At 37.5% G+C, this 19,570-nt stretch overlaps 3 protein-coding genes across 6 annotated transcripts; 2 read left to right on the top strand and 1 right to left on the bottom strand.

Annotated features, from left to right (window-relative positions):
• Positions 1–233: 233 nt before the first annotated feature.
• zgc:171971 (uncharacterized protein LOC569690 homolog) lies at positions 234–7,019 on the top strand. 4 transcript variants are annotated; one of them, XM_036572211.1, is made up of 10 exons: positions 234–318; positions 2,084–2,240; positions 2,678–2,724; positions 2,823–2,971; positions 3,286–3,410; positions 3,573–3,675; positions 4,270–4,538; positions 4,630–4,782; positions 6,193–6,371; positions 6,910–7,019. In XM_036572211.1, the coding sequence occupies exons 2-9, from the start codon at positions 2,085–2,087 to the stop codon at positions 6,343–6,345; spliced, it is 1,155 nt and encodes a 384-aa protein (XP_036428104.1). In that variant the 5' UTR covers positions 234–318; position 2,084; the 3' UTR covers positions 6,346–6,371; positions 6,910–7,019. The 4 variants fall into 4 exon arrangements, with proteins under 4 accessions (XP_036428104.1, XP_036428105.1, XP_036428101.1 ...); XM_036572212.1 differs by having other exon boundaries at positions 2,814–2,971; positions 3,573–3,666; XM_036572208.1 differs by having other exon boundaries at positions 2,814–2,971.
• tfam (transcription factor A, mitochondrial) lies at positions 6,467–12,486 on the bottom strand. Its single transcript, XM_036572213.1, has 7 exons — positions 12,232–12,486; positions 10,755–10,882; positions 10,564–10,634; positions 9,404–9,553; positions 7,495–7,590; positions 7,216–7,272; positions 6,467–7,135 (listed from the first exon to the last, which is right to left on the bottom strand). Exons 1-7 carry the CDS (start codon positions 12,309–12,311, stop codon positions 6,875–6,877), a joined length of 843 nt encoding a protein of 280 aa, XP_036428106.1. The 5' UTR covers positions 12,312–12,486; the 3' UTR covers positions 6,467–6,874.
• An 851-nt stretch (positions 12,487–13,337) lies between these two features.
• ube2d1b (ubiquitin-conjugating enzyme E2D 1b) lies at positions 13,338–17,536 on the top strand. Its single transcript, XM_036572207.1, has 7 exons — positions 13,338–13,484; positions 15,827–15,890; positions 15,987–16,018; positions 16,362–16,439; positions 16,530–16,635; positions 16,734–16,827; positions 17,041–17,536. Exons 1-7 carry the CDS (start codon positions 13,461–13,463, stop codon positions 17,084–17,086), a joined length of 444 nt encoding a protein of 147 aa, XP_036428100.1. The 5' UTR covers positions 13,338–13,460; the 3' UTR covers positions 17,087–17,536.
• The last annotated feature ends 2,034 nt before the right edge of the window (positions 17,537–19,570 follow it).

Here is a 19,570-nt window from a genome sequence, read left to right as displayed (position 1 = left end):
ACGTAAAATGTTTGAGGGAATGCAAAAATATTGCAAGAAAACGCTGTTGCATTTTTGTTTAATCGCACTTTAGGGGCTCAGTATAAACATGCTTACTCGAAACGTTCGGTTGAATATTCTCGGGTCTAAACTCCTACTACAGTTACTTCGACCAACACTTTCTCAGTTTCTGCTGTCTGATTGTTTTGGTAACTTTCATTCCACAAGCCCGCGTCGTAACGCATCAACCAATAGGAACCGCCATCCTGAGTCACGTGCTGTGATGCAGATACGGGGAAGCTGAGAGGGCAACTGTAAGAAATATGTAATAACAGATAAGTACGTAACAGCAATGCCATAATTTTTAGGACACTGATAACTAATGCTGATAAGTCCGTTTCTGTTTTTCAGGGTTTTTTTTTATTCATATGTGAAAGAGCGCAGAAATTCAGTGCCAGTGTGTTTGTTTAGATGAACCGGTGTAGCCTTTTGCTAACAAGATGGAGGCAAGTGTCTGTTGAAGTAACTAAACCTGCTCAGTATTAGAGGGACAAAAGCAACATAAGCTAGCTAACTCTCCATTTTAAGCGACAAACTTCCAAAGCATCTACCCTCGACATTTTTGTTATAGGTTTGGTTCCTAGATTTATGAAAAACATCAATAATACCATCGGAATTACTCCTACATGTATCTTATCGTAAATTCGATCAATTACTATAGTTTACTAACGTTGCAGGATACAACAGGATAGTATAACTAAAGTTATATTACTATAAGACAGCAGTACAGGACTGTAGCTAATACAGAGGCGAGAAGGTTGTATATAGCTAACGTTAAGTAACCTACCATGTAGCACCTTAGAAAGATGAGTTTCTTATAGTATTGTCCGTTTTTGTAAAGGTTGTATGCTTGTCCAGAATGAAGCGAGAGAAGTTTACAACATGTTGGTAGCTGAGGACTACTGTTAGCTAGGTTAAGTATCCCACAATAAAAATGAGAAGAATGACAATATTTGATGCTACACTGTATTGCTGACTGACCAAAACGCTTCTCCTCTGTGCGTCCGGTATTTAGTCCTGCAAACTATGTTTCTAAATACAGTGTGAAATATCAGTATAATTATTAGCAGTAACATTACTGCATCACGAAGTTCCCATTCGCTGTTATTCGTGTGTCTTGTGTTGTGCGTCAAGTTTTTAAGACTTTTCGGATTAGCATGGTTATTACCGGGGAAGCCTTAAACGGTTTACTACGCCGTTCATGAAAGGAATCTAGTAGTTCACTGTTTCAGAAAGACCTTTCTTTAGTCCTGGCTGCCGACTGCGACCGCTGTTAAAAACAAAAAAGTGACCGTGTCTCAAACCAACCGCTGATTCTGTAGCGTTATGTAAGTGAGTAAACTTACTGGAGGCACTTTCTAGGGCAGTTGTCATTAACCTTCCTGGAGATCTACTTTACACGTTTAGTTCCTACCTGCATATAATATGCTGACCACCCCACCCGAAAATATCTAATCTCATGCATCTGATCCAGCCAATGAAGGACTCCTGGAGATGTTAACTAGATGGAACAGGTGTGGCAGATTGTGGTTTCAACTACAGTCCACAGAAAGGTAGATCAGGACCAGGGAAGGTGACCACTATTCTAGGGCTTTCATGGTAAAACTTTCCCCTGGGCACTAAAATGCTCATCTTGTTTTTGTCACTTCATACATTTAGGGTGTTTGGCAGATGCTTTTATCCAGAGTGACTTACAGTTTGATCACTTTACACAGGTAGGCAAAGGTAGCATTAGGAGTCTTGCCCAAGGACTCTTAATGGTATTGTGTAGAGCGTCTGCCCAGGCAGGGGATTGAACCCCAGTCTACAGCATAGGAGGCAGAGGTGTTACCCACTACACTACACCAACACAGTGTGTAGTACACAGTTTGCTACTATTCCATTATCAAAGATAACAGGTAAACAGAAATTTTGTCTTGTAAATGGTATGATATCCTGAATCATGCTTAATATGAACAGGGAAATGAACTAACAAGGAAAAGTGGTAAATTTCCATGTTCAATTTTTATGCTGACAACCTGTTAAATTTGTGCTTGTTTTACAGTATGGCAGAGCCCAGTGAGGGCAGCCAGTCTGGACCTTTACGACCACCTTTCGCTTTGGGAAGAGGACTGCCAGGACGGTCATTACTGAACCCTCCGCCTCCAGGCAGACTCACATCTCTGCGCTCCAGAGACCTAACACTGGGTGGATATAAAAAGGTCACTCAGTCTCTCTCATAAAAATGTAGCTCAAATTAGCTCTCTGTACACCACAAGTGTATTTCACAAAGTAAGATTTCTCAGTTAGCCAGATAACTTAAGCCAAAAGTTAAGGCTGTCTAAAAGGAGGAGAGTTAAGGTTAAGGTTAAGATGTTCTTAATGAACAGTACTCATTATTGGCTTTTTAGCTTTACTGAGATATTCAGCTTTGTGAAATACACCAAGTCAAGTCATTTTAAACATCTCTCTGGTTTAATATGTGTAATTTAATAGCCAGTTCTTGGACACTTAAACACAAGAACAGAGATCATTCAGGTCTCCATGGTTTCTGATATGCAGACAATGGAATGCATTGATCTTGAGCAGGATACCCCATACTTGTGTAACATATGCATTTGTAGTATACATAGACCAAATGTTGTTTTCCCTCCCACAGAAAACATTTGTGCCAAACGTCCATTCTATTCGCAAAAGCAAAGATGAGTAAGTATGCTGTATTTAAATTGAAATGATTGTTAATGTCATCTGTTTTGTCAAGTTTCATTTCATGCTCAGTCCATTGAACGCTTTTGTTTGCGGAGGTTAAAGGAGGAGGCCCGCACTGCACCGAAGAAGGACAGAAGAGAAAGAGAAGACAGACAGAGAGAGCGCAAGCGACGAGAAAGACCACAAACTATTCAGTCACACTCAATTTTTGAGCAGGGTCCTGCAGACACCTTCAGGAAAATAGGTAAAACACTGTCACATTTTACATGCACTGAAAGGGAATCATGATTTGAATTCACTTGCTTCAGATATCTACATCAGTTTCACATCATTAAAGTGTATTACATTGACACAATAATTGCCAGAACTTAGAAACAAATTGTGTTGATGTAGTATGTTGTACTCATGATGAACATAGTTCAGTCAGTTATATTCCATCTGTGATTTTTTTCAATGTTGGAGTCACTACAGTTAACCAATAAACACTTACTTTACAATAATAAATTATATTAGTCAAAACAGCAGTAGAAATAATAAAGTGAACGACATGCCTTGCAGGAAGTTGGGGGAGCACAAGTTTGAGCGACTGTGACCCTGCATTCGTTACCAAGTGTATTAAAAAGGAGAAGAATGTTCCTGAGGATGATGACAATGAAATTTTAGAAAAGCTTCAGCGAGATGATGTAAGTTTGAGTACCCATTTTACATTGCTATACTGAAGGCAAAATAAGTTTTTTTTCGTGGCTTACTTTTTTTTCAAAACAGATAAAGATATTGCTATTTGTTTTGTATATTTATTTTCTAAAACCACCATTCGCTAATTGCTTCTTTTTATTGCATTGTAGTTCTTAGATGATCCTGGCCTGAAAAATGACCCCAAGCACAGACCAATAAGGCTTCCACTCCATCAATCATTCAACTTTTTGACAGCGGAGACAGGTATCTCATGTACGTTGAAAAGCTTTTAACCAAAACAACATTTTGAAGATTAGGTAATACATTGTAACAAAAGAGTTTCTAGATAAACTTACAGCGCTAGAATTGTTCGCAGTGGTGGTAATGGGAACCAATGGGACGTCTGAAGCTTGTAATGCCTCTACCTACTTTGCTACCTACTTCTTACTAATATCATTTCTTGCCTGAAACATTATTTTAAAATAGTTTTGAGAAAAGGTTTTTTTTTTTTTACTTTTTCACTAATCCATGCATGGTGGAGAGATACATGCAGTGTGTTGTAAGGCAGAATAATCTCCAAAGAAGTTTTTTTGGATTTAGCATGATTTTAGCTTTATCAACATAAAAAAATTCAGAGGACCTTATGTTGGTTCACTGGTCATTTTGGACACAAGTAAATTGGCTATATTTGCATTGAAGACCTCATGACCCCTGGTTCCTATCACCACTCTGAACGATTTACATTGTAGTTTACATCTCAGTGATTGAATTGTGTGTGATCTAAGAGTATTGGTATTAGAGATTAAATCAAGTATTCAGTAATTCATTGCAGCACGTCAAATAACAGAATGCACTCCGTTTTCACAGTAAAGGAAGAGACATCCGATTATACTTGTTCAAAGTCACCAAGAACACAGCCAAGATTTCCATCACAAGCAAGCAGAACTTATGCAAGTGATCAGCCTTCTACTGTTGGAGATCTTTTCCAGCAATTAAGTGTTTCGGACAAGGAAGAGCTCCTATTCATCCAGCTTCCTGATACCATACCTGGCCCCTTGAAAGCTACTAGCTGTGACAAATCATCAAAAAAAGAAGGCAAAGCTGAAGACAAGCAGTCATCTCATGCTAAAGCACAGGTAAGACATACCTCCAGTCTGATAAAAATACAGTGTTCATTACCTCCTGGTGCAATTTGATGGTGAATCTGTTGAAATTGCTGTGCTTCAGGATCCCATGGAGAAGGAGGCTGTGCCTGTACTCTCTGACCTTTCAGAAGGACTGATTGGAAAACTGCAAGTTAGGAAATCTGGCAAAGTGCAGCTAGTTATGGGGGACATTACGTTGGATGTCTCAGAAGGAGCAGCTTTTTCTTTTCTGCAGGTGAGTCCACAAGCATTAGCGCTGACCATACGTCAAGAAGTGCAAAGTGAGAGCTGGACTGTAATGTCTTTGGTAGTTCAGTTGTACTATGTCAAGTGATAGTTCAGCAAAAAAAATCTTTCAGCCTGAAAGTTTGCTTCTTAGTTTTGTGCTATAGCTATCAGTCATCACAAACCCTACTGAGTCGTTAAAGAATGTAAAATAGACCTATGAATAGGCATATATAGTTTCTGTATATACTATATAGCAAATAACACTATATAGCAAATTGTTTTCTTCAAAAATTAACAAAAGCAAACTGTTTTCTTCAAAAATGGACGAAAGCGTGTTACAGTAGTTGGAGCCATCTCAAGGCCTGAACTTGGCCTGTACTTTTGTCCATCTTTGTAGACAAAAGTAAGACAGTCTGGTTTACTGGACATGGATTAAGCTTAGACTAGGACTTCATTACATTAACAATAGCAATCCATCATTAAAAGTCCTTTTTTAGTCCAGGCTTTGGCCTAATCTGTGTGCCAATAACTGGCCCTCTTTCCTTTCCTAAAAGCTTCCACAATGCACAGTGAAAACCGCTGAGCATCAACTGTACCCTTTGCACCCAGACCAAAAAATAGCGTCACTACTTAGCTAACCAATTGCATTTTTCTCTACTGTACTTATGCTTTGATGTTACTAACTACATACCACTTACAAAATAATCTATAACATGCTGTATTTCACAAGTATCAACTTTATTTATGCTCATGTTTATACATAACTAAGGTATAGGGTCATTTAAAGCAAAAGGATTTTAGTCTGAAGTCCAAGTCAGTTAAAAGTCCACAGTGAGTTTTGACCAATTGGGTAGAATGTACTGAACTAGTGAGTGAATTGAGCCATATACTTTGGTTACATTAGCGCCACTCCAAAACTGAAGACGCAAAAGTGTCTTGGCAGATCGACTATGCTTGGGGTCAGGGGGAAAACTGTGTCAATTTGAACATTAGGTCAACCATTCCTTTCATAGTAGGCATGCATGATGATATCGGTAACAAATTGGTATTTGTAGATGTTTGCTTAAAATAATATTAATGTTGGACAAATGTTTAGATTTAAGCAACATTTTAAACCAATATTTGATTATGAAATTATTGTACTCCAGGAAAGCATGAATGTTTATGTATATCTGCATTTTAATTAATAATTAATAATAATTTTACTACATTTCTCTGTAATGTTATTTTAGAGGGGTCTATTTCCAATTTAAGCATGCTATGTATTGTAAGCATGCATTGGCAGATACATACATGAAAATTATTAAGATATCCGCATCTTCCATGTTGGTGCATCCTGGTACATTTCACTGTGAATGTTTTAAAAGATTTTACTGCAAACATTTGATCTGATGAGTCAGTATGTATTATTCTACAGCAACTTGTGTCTGTGCGTCTTACGGAGGGCCTAACCGGAGACATGACAGTCCTGGGTAACGTCACCCACAAGTTGGTGTGCTCGCCTGACTTTGAGGCTCTCCTTCAGGGGGTCAAAGCTTCTTCAAACACATATTCACTCTCCAAGTCTTAGCTTTACCAGTTGACAGTTTTCAAAAGGTAACATTGTAAATATTTACATGTCTATGTGCTCACTGTTGTTTTACATTGTAATTAAACAAGTTGTGTTACATTGTATAGAGACTGCACGTTGCTTTTATAGAAAATGTATTTATTGAGGAAGTAAAGATATGATACAAAACAGCTCTCCATCTATGTTTAAGCATGATACACAAACAGCTACGTTCTAAGACAAAAAAGCAAAGTGGTCAGCTGCATATCAATACTGGAATAACTGGTAAAGTAACTTCATGATGAATGAAAATTTAGTAGTCAGCATAAACTCTGCTGGACCTGCACAACTGATGCAATTGCTCTTTAGGGCAAAACCTTGACCGTTCAACTGGCCATTAACGGTTTGTCACAGTTGGAGTTGCTTCATGCTATTTACACTATGTCTAAGCAGCACAAACAATGGAAACGTGTCCCCTTCTAAAACACTGAGTTTTATTCAGGACGGAGCTTGCCTTTTCATAACACATACCTTCCCGCCAAATAACCACTCACTTCTTTGGCTTACTCTCTGTCTTTTTTTCAGTTGCCCTAGCAGTCGTTTTTTTTGGCGCCGTTTTCTTTGCTGGCGCTTTGGCTTTCAACACCTTCACCTGGGACTTTTTACCACCTTTGGTCACTGCCAGCTTCTTCGGTGTCTTCTCTTTCCGTCGAATGAGATCTTCCCTCCCAAGTTCTGTCAAGTGCTCCTCCCAGGCCTTCATCTCATTTTTATAACGAATTTTGTCATCCTCTGCTAGCTGCACATACACCTAAACACAAAAGTATGATCAGATAGATCATATGCTTGTATGCATCTGAATGAAAAGACTGCTGTGGAAATGGGACTTGCTTTTTGCTGGGATGTGTGAAGACCCTTCCAGTCATCCAAAAGAGACTTCAGTTTGCCCTGAAAAAAAAGATTCACTATATTATAATTCTGGATACATTCCTAATAAACCATTCCATAAAGATTAAGAATGTATTAACAAGATCCTTACTTTTAAGCTGTACATACTACAAAGAAACATGTTTGTGGTACCAAAATTTTGGTCAAACAGTTTACTGACCCCTACACCCACTTCTTAAGAAATGTACCTGCCATGTGTAATGTGCAAAGACATATATTTACCTGCATAGTAGTTCCTCTTGCTTCCTCAAAGTGCTCTGCCATGAAAATATTGAAGGCTGTCCTGGGTCGTTTGGGCTTGCCAAGAGTATTCAGTTCCTACAGGTACAACAAAGCAAATTTATAAAGAATTTGAATGATGGCTTGGCCACAAAAAGTATCACATGCTCTTGCAGGGCTCCCACTCAGTTTAGAAAACCATTTACCAGATATACATAATATTAATAATTAACAAGCATGCTTCAGTGCCAAAAACAATCAGATGTAGCTTTGAAAAAGGAAATATTCATCGTTATAAAAACCTATGAATTAATAAGAAAATTGCCATTGTGCTGAATTTCATAATTCAGATAATTCCAATAAAGTTAGACGCACAAGAAGCTGGCATGTGTTAGTGCAGTCCCATGCTATATGGTGTCCACTTATCTGTCCACATGTGACAGTATAACAATCCAAACTACAACAGGTACACAATATGGACAAATTTATCAGGACATCTACATATTACACCTACAGGAGCTTTTATGACATTACATTCTAAATACATGGGCGTTAATACGGAATTGGTTCCCTTTTTGCAGCTGTAACAGCTTCCACTCTTCTGGGAAGCTTTCTACAAGATTTTGGTGTGTGTCTGTGGGAATTTTGCCCATTCATCCAGAAGAGCATTTGTGAGGTCAGACACTCATGTTGGACGAGAGGGCCTGGATCGCGATCTCCGTTCTAGTTCATTCCAAAAGGTGTTCGATGGGGTTGAGGGCCTACCTCAAACTCTTCCCACAAAGTTGGAAGCATACAATTATCCAAAATGTCTTTGTATGCTAAAGCATTAAGATTTCCTTTCACTAGAACTGAAGGGCCTAAGCCAACCCCTGAAAAACAACCCCATAGCATTATCCCTCCTCCACCAAACTTTACAGATGGCACAATGCAGTCAAACCAAGACTCGTCCATCAGACAGCCAGACAGAGAAGCGTGATTGGTCAATCCACAGATTATGTTTCCACTGCTCCAGAGTCCAGTGGCGGTGTGCTTTACACCACTCCATCCGATGCTTGGCATTGTGCTTGGTGATGTAAGGCTTGCATGCAGCTAATCAGACATGGAAACCCATGCTGTGAAGCTCCCAGCGCAGTTTTTGTGCTGATGTTAATGCCAGAGGAGGTTTGGAACTCTGCAGAGTCAGCAGAGCATTGACAACTTTTATGCACTATGCACATCAGCACTCATAAACCCATGCCATGAAGCTCCCAGTGTTCAGTTTTTGTGCTAATGTTAATGCCAGAGGAGGTTTGGAACTTTGTGGTTATTGAGTCAGCAGAGCTCGAAGTCACTGAGCTCTTTAGAACAACCCATTCTTTCACAAATGTTTGTAAAGGCAGACTGCATGTCTAGGTGCTTGGTTTTATACACTTGTGGCAATGGGACTGAATGAAACACCTGAATTCAATGATTAAGTTTAAGAGGTGTTTCCCAATTCTTTTGTCCATATAGTGTACGTATGGATGCCCAAACTGGGCATTAGCACAATTATATGCACGAAAGAATGTAGTAAAGTATGTGATCCTGATGGCATAATGGCCCACCTTTATACTTTTCCATGACTTTACTAATATTTCCAGGATATTTCATCGATTGTCTTTTTTCTCCAGGTCCATGACTGGAAACTACTCTATAAATTTCTAAGTATTAACGGATTTGTAACACTACAGAAATAAATGTTACATTTCTCTTACTGTGAACCAAGGTAGATGCTGTACCAGTTTCTATGTTTTATAGATGTGTGTGTGTGTGTGTGTGTATATATATATATATATATGTGTGTGTGTGTATGTGTGTGTGTGTGTGTGTGTGTGTAAAAAGTGGTATGAACTTTTCAGCTTTACTGAAAAGTAGAAGAGTATTCACTTACCCTCTTCTTCCTGATTGCTTTTCTTTTTGCCATCTTTTGCCTTCTCTCCTCTGCAATAGCTGCAGTTTGTGCAGGGGTGAGCTGCGCTTCGTATTTCTGCATATCAAGTTTGTACTGCTCTTTAGCTGCTAAGGACGCCTCTTCAAAGGGCTACAAGACAAATGCAGACAGGAAAAACACCATGTAAGTTATAATTCTAATGGCAGTGCTGTTTTACGTAAGCTAATGTTTAATGATGTCAACTTCCAAAATCTAATAATAATTCAACACAAGAACACCACTGTAGTGGTTGACTGGCTTATCCGAAGATACACTTTAAGTCAAGCATATTTTTGAAGAAGTGGTAAGTACCCAAAACACTAGAGCAGGGGATTTTCAACCGTTCCCAGCTCAGGGTTCACCTATTTATCACTAGAAAGCATGAAGGCCAATAAGAAGACAAAAAAAGGAAACGTTACTGCTTAAAAAATAATTTTGGGAAATTTTCAACACAGTGATGTTTGGTTGCCGCAATATGCAACATTTATCGTTGAACACTGAACAATGGATTGGGTTAATGTAAGCTTGTTTTGTACCGGAAATCAGACAGAAAATTTGCTGCAACACATTTATTACACCAGTTGCTCTGGAGTGGACAACTGAAACCTCAGGGGGGGGTATGTTTTGTTTTTAGAGGCACAGGGCAAAAAAACAGATGAAGCTACTTTGTGTGCTGTTGTTGCAGGGCTTTTATAAATATTTACAGTTTGAAAACATTTTATATTTCTTTATCATCACAAAAGTGCCATCACCGACCCACTATGGACTGGCTCCCCTCAGTATAGGCCTGAGGACCACCAGAGGTGCTTACGTGGGCCATGGCCCAGTGGAAATTTTGCAGTGAAGAATGGAAATGTTATTTAAATAATAAAAAAAAAAAGAAAAAGAAAAAAAGAACCAGCAGTGCCGTATTAAAAACTTCCATTAAAAATGTATATTCAGCATTTCACATTTTGCACTGCACTAACTCCAAATGAACAGGACTAACTGCTCTATTTGTAATAGCTTTCCAATCCAAGTATGCTCTGCATGAATTTCTGCCTGGATTCTCCTTTTTTAAATTTCAGATGCACTGAAGCTCAAAGTCTTACATATGTTCTTTAAAACACAATCAGACTTACACGTTTTTGCTCCGGTGTAAGTGTCCTCCACTGCTGTGCTATCTTTCGGACAATGTCCACAACTTTGATATCTGAAGGGGACATGATGTCACTGTTTCAGTTAAGCTGTATTCAAACACCACCAAATGTTCAATACAAACGCATACTACACAACACTGGCTAATATGACGGAAAGCAGCACTACAGCTTACCTGGATTTTGTTTGACGACAAGGGGCTGCTGCGCTTTCACATATTGCATGTATGCGGTGAGCGGCCTTTTCGGGCGGCCTCCAACTGTGGTGCTGAAGTGTTTTAATGTTGGAGCAATGCAGGAGCACCTAAAAAAAACAAAAAAAAAAACATCAAACATCTGACACACAATCAGTGCGCCTACACTTTTCACATAAAGAAATTCCGCACTTTGAAAACCGTTCTCAGATTTTTTATTTATTTATTTTTTAACTTATTATTTTGGATAGTAAATAAAATGTCTATCGTACTGCATCGTACATATTGCGGCCCCTGCTTCCTATCACCACCAGTGTAAAGAAAATCTGAATCAGGAAAATTCTATAAAATTAATAATTTCATATTAAAGAGAAATTCCACTGATTTTTCAAAAAAGAGGGGTTTGATGTGAAGTGGCTCATTGTAAAGGAATTTAACACACTCAGACTTCTTTACAGTGGTGGTGACAGGAACCAGGGGTCGCCAACAAAAATATAGTCATTTTATTTACTATCCAAAACCAGCAGTGAACCTACACTTGTCTTCTGAGTTTTTATATGTAATGCTGATAATGGTAAATTCGTTGAAAATCTGAATAAATACATTTCCTTTTGGGACTATTTGCCTCACAACGCCCTGCATGTACTCTTCCACCATGAATCGATTAAAATAAATGGATTAACAAGACGTTTTAGGTCGTAGTTTTATCACAAAACTATCGTAAAACAATGTCTCGGCCATCAGGCAGAGTATTCATAACCACTTTGCACAATAAGTTTCGTGGGGGGGGCACTTTTAGAGGTGGGCGTCCAGTTCCTATCACCACCACTGCGAACTATTCTGACTCTGTAAGTCTCACGTCAAACCACTTTGAATGACTTGTTTACATTTTAATCATTTATTTATGTGGACATTTTGAAAATTTGGTGAAGTTCCCCTTTAAACCAATCTGAATTACTTTGTTTGCATCTCCACGTTCGCATTATGCATACATTTTGAAATATCGGTGGATTTCCCCTTAAACTGCACCATGCTAAGCGAAAACATAGCATGTAATGTTAGGTTAATCGCGTTAGAGACACTGTCAGAGCACAGAATAAAGTAATAGTTACGCGCTCTAGGAGTCTGTTTAACTTCGACAGAGAGTTTTCAATACTATACACTTGCACAAGGATCCAGCACAAGGATCGTGGAATGGCTGAGGCTCAAGTAAATAAAATGCACTCAATATACAACGTGCTCCGACAATGAACTAACAATATTATCTAACATTAACTCAACTGATACGAGTCTGATAAAAAAAAAAGTCCGACCCAAAATCTCTCTTAGCAGCACAGGGCTAACTAACTGTCAGCAAAGCAACATTTTGCTGCTATGTAAACTAGTCTAAGCCTCAGTAGATCATACACAAGTCCCTAAAGTTCCTCTGAATGTATGAAGTGGTGCACTTGTGCTTTACCTTACAGCCGTTGCAGTGGAGAACAGACCCAAAGTCTTCACCAAAACAGTGCTAACGGACATTAAACTTAACGGAGCCATTACGCAAATATTCAAGCAGTATCAAATGGGACTGCCGTAAAAACAGTTCGGGAAAAATCGTGGGCAGAAAAAAACGAGTTATTTAAATTTTCTGAATTTGTATTTATCTCTACATTAGGCCGCCCGTCCTGTGCACCAGCACGAAAGGCGCCTTCGCATCGGAGTGCATTGTGGGATAAGCCCCGAAATACTCGGCGGTACATACGGTGCGTTTACAAAGACCAACAATGAAGTGAAATAAAAAAGCTACAAATATTAGCACATATGTAATGATTACAGAGATTAAACAAATAAATACATAAATAAATAAAAGATTTAAAGCGATACTAAAATGTTAATTAAATAATATATTTGGAAAATATTAATTAAAAAAATAATAATCAACTTTATTTCTCTTACAGAATAAATGCATACCAAGGTAGCATATACAAACATAAAATGAAGCAAAAAACAATGCGATGTCACAGCTAAACTGTAGTAAAAGAGAAAGATATCACTAAAAAGAAAAATAAAATAAAATATGATGAAATAAAATATCATGACAAATACAAGTTTGACTAATTAACACAATTTAAAAATAAATATAAAAATAATTTTAAAACGTTGGAAAGTATCTAAAAACATGCATATATGAATTATTTCAACAGTATCTAAACACCATTTCACATTTGTCTGCCTATTGCTTTCACGAATGTGATAGCACTGAACGCTGGCGCTGGTTTATTCAAGTTAAATAAGGGTTAGCTGTAATGTGCACAGAGAAATTTGTTGGACTGTACAATCACATTCTTAGTTTGTAGGTCCAAATAAAAAGAAACAAATATAAATATAGTGCTAAAGACACAAACAAAATGCACGCAAACATACGGTGCAACGCAAAAAGTACAATATAGTGCCACCGTGCAAAAAACAAACAAACAAACAAAAACAAAACAAACAAACAAAAAAAAACATAAACAAAATAATAAAAGACGAGATGTAGAAAAAAGCGGACTTTTATTTTGGCGCACTGAACCCCCGCTGTGCGGTTCCCGTTAGCCGCATTAGCTTGTCTCAGGGAAACAGAAAGTGCTGTTAGCGCTCACGGAGCAATAAAACCGGACTGTCCGCTTAGATCCGCATTCATACCGATACACACGCACAGGTGTTATGGCATTAAAAAGAATACAGAAGGTAAGAAACCTTTTTTGTTGTTAAGAAGTAGAGGAGACTCTTCAGCCATCAACAACAATAAATTAGTTAAACGCTGTCGTTAGCGAGCTAAGGTTAGCCAGCCAAGTTTCTCCAGGCAGCTGCTCGGCGTTCATTTTCTACTTTCTTGAGTTTGTTGAGGCATTTCTTGGCAAAGAAATGATAATTAAAGAAACATGTTTGTATTTTTGTTTGTGTTAACTGTGGCTTTTGTGGGAGGTGGGTTAGCAGTTTGGGAGATGGCTGCTTATCTGGGTTTTTGATTTAACTGGTTAAACTGGAGACTTTTTGGGTCGCCTGCTGCTGTTTTTGATTTTAGGCATGTTAGCTGGCTACATAACTAATAAATATGATTCGTCTATCTCTCAGTATTAGAAAGATAGTTCATTTGATAATGTAACGAAATTATGGTATAGTTACTGGATGATATTGCATACGGTCGATTATTGTTGTACGTTAACCTAGCTAACCAACTTAGCTAGCTGTTGCAGTCGTGTCATTTAGCGGATAACCAGTTATTTTACTAATATTTAGAGGGCTTTTGTGCTTTGTCACCAGATGTGACTAGTAGTGTCATAAATATAAGTTTTGTTATTTATAAATCAGCTGTCCTCTGGCTAGTTGTTTTATTATATTTGCCAGCAGTATTAATTCGTTGTTAGCTTTAGCTTGGTTCAGATAGCCAGCTGAGGTTAGCCTCTTTCTGGGTTTGTTGCCAGTTTGCCTGTTTTTGCTAAGTACGTTATTTTAGCGAGTACGACAACATTAAACAGTAATTATCTAGCTATAAATGAAAGTGTATATATAATTCAAAGGCTCAGTTTGACAAAGTTGTATATTTGCCACTAGTATTTTCCTTACTCATCGGTTTATTTCGAGAAGGCCCGTGCTGAACAAAGACTTGAATAAGCTAAGCTAGCTGCGTTTCGCATCCACTTCAGAACAACAGTAAACGGTTTAGCTAGAAACAGGCTGCTTTTTGTGTGCGCGTAGATTCGTATCGGCCTACTTTTGTTTTCTTTGTTTAAGCCAGGGATGTATTGTGTGACTTTCTCCACAATTCAGGTGTTTTTATATAGGCAAAAGTGGTCGTTCGGCTCAGCAGAAACTCTGCGCTGTTGGGTCACTTTGCGTTTCGACAAAAACAAGTTGCGAAGTTCAGGCGTTGCGTAACGTTTCCTAAATTTCCAGTGACGTTTGTTGTGATACGACGTCAAAAGTTGAGAAACTACCCCTGGGTTCTCCGGACACGGGCAACTGTAGTACCTTCAGGATCACAGTACTGGAATTGTCTATCCCTGGGCAAGACAAGTTAATACCATTTGCCCCTTTCTCCTTACAGTTTGGCGTATCTGCGCTCCTGTGACGTGTAATAATTAGGTCTGTTCTATGTGGAAAGAATACTGAGATTGTTTTGCCACATATTGCGATATAATGTACGATATATTGGGCTAAGCATGGATGTATGCTACAAAGCAGGATTTTTTTTTAGTAAAGCTAAAACATTTGAAAGTTTGAAAGTGAAAATAAGAATTTGGGATGCACAATGGTGTTGTTAGATAATATCTGAAAACATTGTTAGCATAGGAGAGCAGTTTAAATTTGACTGATATTTCAAACTGATCATTGATGACACATTTATTGTACTCCGGAAGAGAATGTTTAGGCAACACTGGGATGCTACCGTTTACCGGCTACTACTTTAAAATGCCTGCATTTTATTTATTTTAATGCATTAATAACCCTTCCGAAATAAATATTATCCAGGCAGTTTCTACATTTTATAATATTATTATCAGTATCGGCACATATGTACATGAAAAATATTGGCATCGGCCCACAGTTCCCATATCAATGCATCCCTAATGAGAATTCTCCATCAAGAATGTCCTTTACTTCTAATAGGACAGAATATAGGTTTAGTTTAACTTACCTTCTTTGTACAAAACCTCCTGATTAAAAATGGCCAAGCATTATTTTGTCCAAAATAATTTATGCTTGATAATGTCAGTGCCTTAATTCATCACACCTCACACAGTAACACTTACAAGGAACAACAGAGGTTAGTCAGGGTGCTTGTAGCACCCACACCAAAATATAATTTGTCAGAGGGCCCTTATAAATGATGACTCTCTTGTGGTATCAGTATTGCAAAAGCCAATGTTACAATCATAAATGAAAAATACGTAACAGTTAATCCTTAGGTGGCATATTTTAGGGACCTGTGGATTTAAAGAGAGTGTTTGAGTGTTACGAGATTAGCTTGCTGTGAGATTGGATTGTGAACGATACATTACTCATATCTCTTTTCACCCCCTCTTTAGGAGCTTCAAGACTTGCAAAGGGACCCTCCTGCACAGTGCTCGGCTGGACCAGTTGGGGATGACTGTAGGTTTATTGAGATTTAATAAGACATGTCATTGTTTGGCTCTATGAGAATACAGGAAGCTTCACAATCTGTTCTTCTCTCCTTTTGATTCATAGTGTTTCACTGGCAGGCAACAATAATGGGACCTGTAAGTGTTTTGACCTCTAAACTTTATTTATTTATTTAGATCATTATATAAAGTGTTCGTAGTCTTCTCTCTAATCTTTCGATTCTTTCCCAGTGGTATCTAAATATGATTGGATGTTATTACTGGTTTATTATTAATGTCAGGTTGTTTGGTACAGCAACAGTAGATTTAACTTATTCAGTTTAGATTTACAGGGCAAATGCAAATTAATAATTTAATTTAACATTACAGTAAATGTGCCAGATTAGCCAGTTTGGCCAATTTTCAACTATAACAAGTATAGTAACAGTATAACAATGCTAAAATCATATTAATTTCTTTTTTTTCCTCCTCTTTCTAACAGAGTGATAGTCCATACCAAGGAGGAGTGTTCTTTCTTACTATTCACTTTCCCACAGACTATCCCTTCAAGCCACCAAAGGTAATTTGGATAAGAATTAACTGCTTTTGCACTTTCTTTTGCCAGTGTCTCAGCTCAAGGCATCAAGTACACAATTTTGTCTTTTAACAGGTAGCATTTACAACAAAAATTTATCATCCAAACATAAACAGTAATGGAAGTATTTGCTTGGACATCTTGAGGTCACAGTGGTCCCCAGCACTAACAGTTTCAAAAGGTACAGACATTCCATCATTATTAGTATGTTTACTGTTTTTAACATGAAATTTTGTATTTTCATGAGTTATTTATACTGATTTTGGTTTTCTTTCACAGTTCTATTGTCCATATGCTCATTGCTGTGTGACCCAAACCCTGACGATCCCCTAGTGCCAGACATAGCAAACATCTACAAGTCAGACAAAGAAAAGTAAGTACATTAATCATGGAATTATTGATAATTTTATGAACGACAACCTTTTGAGTATTTTGCGTTTGTCAGATATGTAGAAATGCTTTGATCTTTATATCATAACTTATGTTTTGTTAGTTACTCTTATCATGGTTGCATAGCATATTGAGGAAGCAGTACATTTTTATTGTGAGACTGTCTAAATTTGTGGCTATTTTTATTTTTTTGTAGATACAACAGACTAGCAAGAGAATGGACCCAAAAGTATGCAATGTGAAGACTTAATGGACATTTTTTAAGTCACAAATCACTGTAAATTCTAGTATCTAAAAGTACTTAGGTTATATTATTAAACACATTCTACTATTAACATTTACCATCTGCAATGACCAATAATAATAGCTGAACTAGTATTTTGAAGGGGGCTGTGCTTTGCACAAAATGACATGACGTGGTTCTTAATCTGGTGGATTTGGTCATCCCCCTAAAACGGTGTTGGGCACTTTGTGTTTTCTTGTTATATAAATCCTATTTAAGATTGGCATGAAATTATGCAGCTGCAGTGACCCCAGAAGAGGGAAATTGAGGAATTGAAAACAGTTTTATTGTATCTCTTTCAACTGATTATGTTTTCTTTAGATATTTTTATTGTATAGTTAAAAACAACTATACTTGATCTATTTTTTCTTTCTTTTTTTATTTTTCATTAAAATTTGTTGAAAAAGCAGATGTCTGTGTTCACTTTTTTACCTTTGTTTTTCATTACCCTTGTGCCTATGCTTATTAGATACATATCCGATTGGGTTCATTAAATCAACTAAATCAAGTTCTTCATAGAATTTGCAGTATGTAAACTGCTGTGTCTCCACTAGATGGTGCATGTTGTCAGAATAATCCACAAGGTCCCAGCGCTGGCATTTATCTACAACTGCTCTTCATCTGCATATTCTAGCTGTCTTATTATGATGAGTTCACAACTGGGGCTATTTCATTTATTCAGCATTTCTATCATTGTTTACCCTTCCAACACCCAAGCACTGATTTTGTTAATGGTTTAATGGTTAATGGTTTGTTAATTTTTATTTTTGCATGTTTAAGTGTTTTTAGGAAGGCATGACTATATGGAGGATTATGTTTTTATGTTGCAACTGTGGCTTTTAAAGGTTACAAAATATTTTCATTGTGGTTTAAACAAAGTTTAATTTTATCTGTAACACAAAGATACTTATATTTTATGTATAAGGAGTATATTAATGTTTTAAATTAGTATAAATGTATGCTAAAAATATAATAGGGCCTGCACCAAAACAACTTGATGTATATTCTGCCCCAAAACACCTGATCCAGTTCATAAAGGGCTTGAAAGTGACTTGATTAGCTGAGTCAGGTGTGGTGTTGTGTGGAATAGTTGACAGTGTGTGGGGCAGGGACTCTGGAGTGGAACTGGGCCCATTGAGCATAATGGAATAAATGGGGCTGTTATGTTAATAATGCTAAAATCTTATGAAAGTTGAGGCCCACATTTGGGTTTTTTGCAACGTTCACAGCAATTGCCTCAGAAGGTATTACAGATCTAATGCTGCCTTATAAAATTTTTTCCCTTTTTGTCTCCACAAATGAGACAGTTTAGAGACTATTGGGATATGTAGTTTTTGTGACATTGTCATAAGTAGGCCTAAATAGTGGGCTTTAAACTATTGTCGTAATTTTGTAACCGATCGTCTCTGGGTGTCTTGGGCCCATAACATTGCAACATAACCCTTCCAATGTATTTACAGAGACAGTTCATACATAACACAGTTTATACAAGGACTAATTTAACACCTATGCCTATGTGACTGAGTACATGCCTGAAAACTTACCATTTCCTTCCAAGGGAAGTCACATAACATTTTGTTATTTCCCACTTTGGACTGTTTGTAAACGAGATAATAATATGTAATCATCATTAAATGATAAGAGGATTTTCCATTTGGGCTGGTTTCACAGTCTTGTGCCAATTTTCTTGCTACCCTGAAGGAACTACAGTGCTTCTGGACCGTTCTCTAACACTGGTGTTCCCGAAAACGTAATTTTGAATACTGAAGTCGTAATATGTAGGCCAGTCACAATTATTACGTAATCATATGATCGCAATTATTTTTCACAATCATATTGTACTTTTAGAAGCGTAACGTGAGTCTGATGCGTTTGTCAGTAGTTCGGGTTTTAGCCAAATGTAAATCTCATTTTTCTAGGTCTAACGTTTGTGTGCTATAACGCGTTTAAGGGGGAGTGTTGTTAATTTTAGCACGTATGGCTACAGAACAAGTGTTTTCGCTCGCATGTTCTCAGTCTCGTGAAAAATGGAAGCTTTGGATGTCTGTGTGACTGACACTTGTTAAGCACAGTACAGAACAGTTAACTAACGTTACGCAAGATAACTAGCTAACTAATAAGCCAATTTAGCGGCGTAAGACTTGTACGTTATTAGTTCAAAATAAAATTTACGAAACAGAAATTAAATCATTAATCGCAATTATTTGAACAACTGATCGTCAGATAAAATTTCGTGATCGTGATAGGCTAGTAATATAGTTATTGGAAAATGCCACGTGTTGAAATATAAAACGAAATGAAAAACCTCATTTTATTCATTGTACACTTGGTCACTAATTTACAGCTTAACGTTCAAATAACTGTGATATAATCTTGTAGTAGCTCTTCGTCTACAAACGGTTTTCCAGGGCCATGATGTCTTTTAATAATTTTCGTAGCGCCA

The sequence above is a fragment of the Colossoma macropomum genome, unplaced genomic scaffold, assembly GCF_904425465.1.
Source record: "Colossoma macropomum unplaced genomic scaffold, Colossoma_macropomum, whole genome shotgun sequence".
NCBI lineage: Eukaryota > Metazoa > Chordata > Actinopteri > Characiformes > Serrasalmidae > Colossoma > Colossoma macropomum.
The sequence above is the reverse complement of the archived record's forward strand: the minus strand, read 5'-3'. Positions and strand labels throughout refer to the sequence as shown.